This window comes from Galeopterus variegatus, unplaced genomic scaffold, assembly GCF_000696425.1.
Source record: "Galeopterus variegatus unplaced genomic scaffold, G_variegatus-3.0.2 Scaffold1614, whole genome shotgun sequence".
In the NCBI taxonomy this organism is placed as follows: domain Eukaryota; kingdom Metazoa; phylum Chordata; class Mammalia; order Dermoptera; family Cynocephalidae; genus Galeopterus; species Galeopterus variegatus.
In genome coordinates, this window is record NW_007727725.1 from 32244 (window position 1) to 37453 (window position 5210).

The window sequence follows — 5210 nt, forward strand, 5'->3', positions numbered from 1 at the left end:
CCGTGCTCCCAAGCGCCACACTCTACCGAGTGCGCCACTGGGCTGGCCCTAAATCCTGTTTCTAACGGATAAATATCATCACAGTCTCTTTTGTAAAGATTTTCTTTTTTTTTTTCCTTTTTGTCTTTTTTCGTGACCAGTAACGGGATCGCAACTGGTAACGGGATCGCAACCCTTGGTGTCGCGCCTGCACCGCGCTCAGCCAGTGAGCGGACCAGTCTCTATATGGGATCCAAACCCTCGGCAGGAGCGCCACCGCGCTCCCAAGCGCTGCACTCAACCGAGTGCGCCACTGGGCCGGCCCTAAAGATTTTCTAAACGTTAAGCTTTTTTTTTTAAAGATGACCCGTAAGGATCTTAACCCCCAACTTGGTGTTGTCAGCACCACGCTCACCCAGTGAGCAAACCGGCCATCCCTATATGGGATCTGAACTTGTGGCCTTGGTGTTATGAGCACCGCACTCTCCCAAGTGAGCCACAGGCCGGCCCTAAACGTTAAGCTTTTATTTATTTTTTTTTCCATTTTGTCTTTTTTACTGACCAGTACGGGATCACAACCCTCGATGTCGCGCCTGTACCGGGGACCAGCAATGGGATCGCAACCCTCGATGTTGCGCCCGCGCCGCGCTCAGCCAGTGAGCGGGAACCGGTCACCACATGGGATCTGAACCCTCGGCGGGAGCGCCGCTGCGCTCCCAAGCGGTGCACTCTCCAGTGCGCCACCGGGCCAGCCCAACGTTAAGCTTTTTAACCAAGCATCAATTACCAGTGCTCAGTAGAATTTAGGTTTTCAGTCTGCCTGCTCAGATCTTCCTTTCAATAGTGAACAAATAATACAGCTAAAAGATCTTGGAGAGCCAAATATTTAAAACAAACATTTGTGAGTCTCTTTTATAAAGGGGCAGGTCAGTGGCCTTTGCTTCTTATCTTGGGCCATGTAACTAAAAAAAATCTGCTCTGACCTGGTCAGCTAAATTGCAGTGCCCTGGGAGATCTGGGGTGAATCAGGAGTCATGTCCCATGTCCAGAAAACATTATTATAATACCATTTTTATATAGAAGCAGACAGACTGGTGCCAGAAAAGTAATAACCTAGAAAGCTTCTTGTAACCCTTACCCTAGATCTCTGCATGTAGGATGTAACGTAGTAACAATCCCAAATCTATACACCAGGTACAACTAACAGAAAAACTGATGTAATGATTAGGGGGACTGTCCTCTTCTCTCCCCTTTGATTTACTCTCTTTGTGTGATAATAAAATGCTGAATTCTGCTGACCTCCTTCGAAGCACATTCCAAAGCAACTTGGCTGGTGTGTCATTCAACGCACCCCCTTGAGTGGGTGAGGAGGATGCACTCCTACCTTCTGCCACTCAGCCTCTGTGCCATGTGTGAAGCCCAGCAGGTGACAGAGTCCATGGGTGGCAGTCACCTGTGAGAATAATTTAAAAACTGGCTCAGGGGATGATCCAACAGGAAGCTGCCCCTTCAGGAACACTCCCAGGGCCATGGACAACATTTGGTAGGTGGCAGAATATGGATGAAAGAGCTGTCCTGTGTTGGGGATGCTGGGGCAGGACCCCACAGTTGCTGTGAGACCCCTGGGCAGGAATTAAAGTACCCAGACTCAATTCTCTCCTGTGTAAAATGGGAACAATACACCTGATATCTGATTCATTCAGTAAATGTGGAGCACTATCTCAGGCCGGACACTGGGCTGGGGAAGGAACAGAGAGCAGAGAACTCTCCAACGGGCAGGAGCAACCTTGGCAGGGGTTACAATTAAAAATAATTAAGCAGCAAGTAGGAGAGGGGTAAGTGCTGGGGAGTAAGTGAGAGGGGACAGCATGGGGGTGTGGGCTGGGGCTGGCCTCCCTGAGATAAGAGGGAAAGAGGGGAGGGCAGAGCCTGCATCCCAGGCCCAACCCCAGGGAGATTAGATGGTGTTGGGTTAATGAGAATTAAATGGGGGCAGTAGGCCTCGAGCAGACCCTGATTTTACTGATCATTCTGTGTAGAGCTTCAGTGTGGAAAGTAGGGCAGGGGCTTGGGGGGGGGGGCGGACAGAGGACGCTGGAGGCAGAGGGGGAGCAGCAGCTACCAGCCAGTGGGGAGGACCCGCCATAGCCGTGGCCGTCTCCACTTGGGACAGGGTTGGATTAAAACCCACAGGCAAGGGGCACCAGAGCTGAACCCAGAGCTGGAAGAGGCAGAAGAGGAGGGAGATCTGTGAACTAGCAGGTTAGGAATCCTCCTCTGAGCAGGTGGAGGCAGAACTCAGGGTGGTGGTGGGAGAGGAGCAAGAGTGGAGATGGCTGCAATCTGCCCGAGGCTTCCCCACAAGGGTGGGGTGTGGGGGCTGGAGGTGGATCAGGGTCCATCACCCACGTGAAGATCAGGATCTCCCCTGGGGTGGGGATGGAGGGAGGTCAGCCGAGGTGAAAGTCCCAGAGGATCAAGGAAACACGGAGGACAAGAAGGGGAAAGAGTAACTGGAAGGTACAGCAGGGAGCCAGAGCAGAGAACAGCCTGTGCCCATAGGATGGGGTCCTACGAGTGGTGGGCTGGCCCTCCAGTCAAGGTAAAATGGAGGCCCACAGGAAAGGCTCTGGGCCTGAGGAAATGCCAGGCACAGACCACGGAACAGAATCTCCTGCAGATGTTCATACCTCCCCTCTCTCTCCTCTGGGGGCACAGAGCTGCTGGCCATAGGGATCCCAGCGCTGAACCTCGGGCTGGGCCACTTCCTACCACCCTCAGGAAGAAAGTTTGCAACTTCCTTCTCCCATGACAGGACATGCACAGCAAATGTCACCCTGATTCTGGAGGGAGCAGTCAGGGCTCAGGCTCCTAGCAGAGGTCACACCCGTTCACACTGGTCTTGCTGGGGAGCTCTGCTTCAAGTCACAAAGGAGCACTAGGATCCCCAAAGACAACTCAGGGTGTGGCTGTTTGGCCAAAGGAAGACATCTCAATTGAATCTATGATCCATGGGCAAGTTAAATATGACTCAGTTACACATAGGGCTTTTCAGAACACTTTTCCCTTTTTTTTCCCCTTGCACCAAACTGAGAAACTGATCTGGATAGTTCTGGAGGCTCAAATACTCCCCAATGTGGGAAGCTTAGTAAGAAGCTGATCCAGCAAGTCTCAGTTAGTGAACAGAGCCTGCAGGTCCCCAGAGATAAAAGCCAAGATGGCTCCTTCTGGGAGCTCTGGTTCTTTCAGTTGTGTCCTCTCCCTCACCTAACACTGCACAGGGCCTGCAGACTCCCCCTGCTTGGGCACTCCCCTCTCTCTGCTTGCACGTTCTCCACAGTAACCTTTATGGTTCCCATGGATGCCAGTGTGGACTCCAGGATTGTGTTCCTTAACCTCTTTGCACGGCCCCTGTTGAAAAGCCAGGATATGTGATTTCAGCATCTCCACTTACAGTCAGGATGTCATAGTAATCTTCACTTCCTTTGCACTGCTGGAAGATATACTCTACTCCTAGAAAAATGTCTCCCAAATTATAGTCATCTGGAACATCAGGCTGCGGAAATTCACCTCCTTTCAGATTCTAAAAATAAGGAGATACAGACTTGGAGAACAACACCTCAGGGACAGTAACCCGACCACAGGCTAACAGACTTCATCCTGGAAGGCCCTGGCTTGCAAGTCTCATGGCAGACAAGCCGTTGCTCTCTGACCACATCTCTCTCAAGCTGCATGTCCAAGGCTGGGGTACTAGAGTGAGCCTGTTGGGGGCAGACTGCACAACCACTGCACGCGAGTGACCTAAAATGTTTCTACCATGTCAAAAGAGATACTTTCCTTTTCTTTCATCCCTCCCAATGCAGAAACACACAGATCCACAACTTCTGCAGAATTAAGTCACCATGTGGACACAATTTTATATTTTGTTCTTTCTTTTTTTGTGTGTGTGTGGCTGGCAGGTATGGGGATCCAAACTCTTGAACTTCCCAGACCTATATATTTCTGTTCTTTCCACTTGGTATTTTGTCCTAAACAGGCTTTCACATTTTCCCACGTGGACTATAAAGAACAGTCCACCCAGCTGAGGACTGTTCGCACTAAGTCAGTTACCTGTGGCTGGATATTTAGGATGCTTCCATTATTTCCCTATTAGTGAAAACAATAAGTGAACATTTTAATAATTTTTACATTGTACATTTAGCATTTTATCTTCTCTCTTCTTTTGACTTATTTTCTTAGATGCAACATTAGTGGATTAAAGAATACATGTCTTTTAAATGCTTTTGCAGTAGACTGCCAAACTGCTTTCCAAAAGGGCTGCTGCAATTTATGCTGTTACTAACAGTGTGTGAAGCCTTGAATGAGTCATTTATATAATGCAGATAGTTAGCTGATGGCTATCACATCGTATTTGTTGAAAATGTTCACCCCAGTCTGTTCATTTTCAGTGTTATTTCAATTTTTCCAATCCATACATATTCACTGTAGAATCACTTAAAATTGCAGCAACACTTCATCTCTTTTAACTCACTGATAGCATTAAGAGGGGAGAGGGTGGAGTCTAGTCCCCTTTCCTCTTCCCCTTGGCACTACCAGTGGAATTGTGGCCTCTATCAATGGGGTTGACCATACTGCTCTCTCTACTTTTGTACATATTTGAAAAATTTTAACATTAAAATTAAACATCATGTCTGTAATATAGTTAACACAGGAAATTTACTCTGGAAGGCAGACTAGACAGACAAAAAGAAGAACATATTGCTTACCTCATGAAATGGAAAAGAAAGCACATCGGTTGGAACATTTTTCTGTCTGTAGATCCTATTAATGTGCTGAATATTCTTGTTGTCAACACAGATGATCCCCAGATCAAATTTCTCCACTCCTAAAATACTCCTTACAATTTCCATCTTCTTGCGAAGTGGCACTCTCCTAATGGGGATGAGTCGCTGCAGATTTCTAATCACCAAACTCATTTCAGGAAAAGCATCCCGGACCTTTAAAAATCTTTGGACAGGAACCTGTGGTTAAAGTTAAAGAAAGACCAATCAGGACTAGAAATCGATAAATTCCGTAAAAACACACACGCACACACAATCAAATCACTCTTTGGTAGACTTTATTGAAAATATTAAGGGTCACGAGAGCCTGAAGGAAATTAAGGCAGGTGGAGGAGAAGCGGCCATTAACAGAGAAAGGGGGTGAACCGTGTGGGGGCATGGCAAGGTGGA

General features: G+C 48.1%; 1 protein-coding gene across 2 annotated transcripts in view; it reads right to left on the reverse strand.

Moving 5' to 3' along the window:
- YBEY (ybeY metallopeptidase (putative)) overlaps nt 1–4999 on the reverse strand; it is a 6856-nt gene extending 1857 nt beyond the window's left edge. The window contains exons 1-3 of one of the 2 annotated variants that reach the window (XM_008577981.1): nt 4746–4999; nt 3434–3562; nt 1364–1432 (exon numbers count right to left, since the gene is read on the reverse strand). In XM_008577981.1, coding sequence (XP_008576203.1) covers nt 1364–1432; nt 3434–3562; nt 4746–4955 — 408 coding nt within the window. In that variant the 5' untranslated portion in view covers nt 4956–4999. The remainder of the gene's footprint in view (nt 1–1363; nt 1433–3433; nt 3563–4745) is intronic. The other variant, XM_008577982.1, reaches the window with a different exon arrangement.
- Nucleotides 5000–5210: the final 211 nt, after the last annotated feature.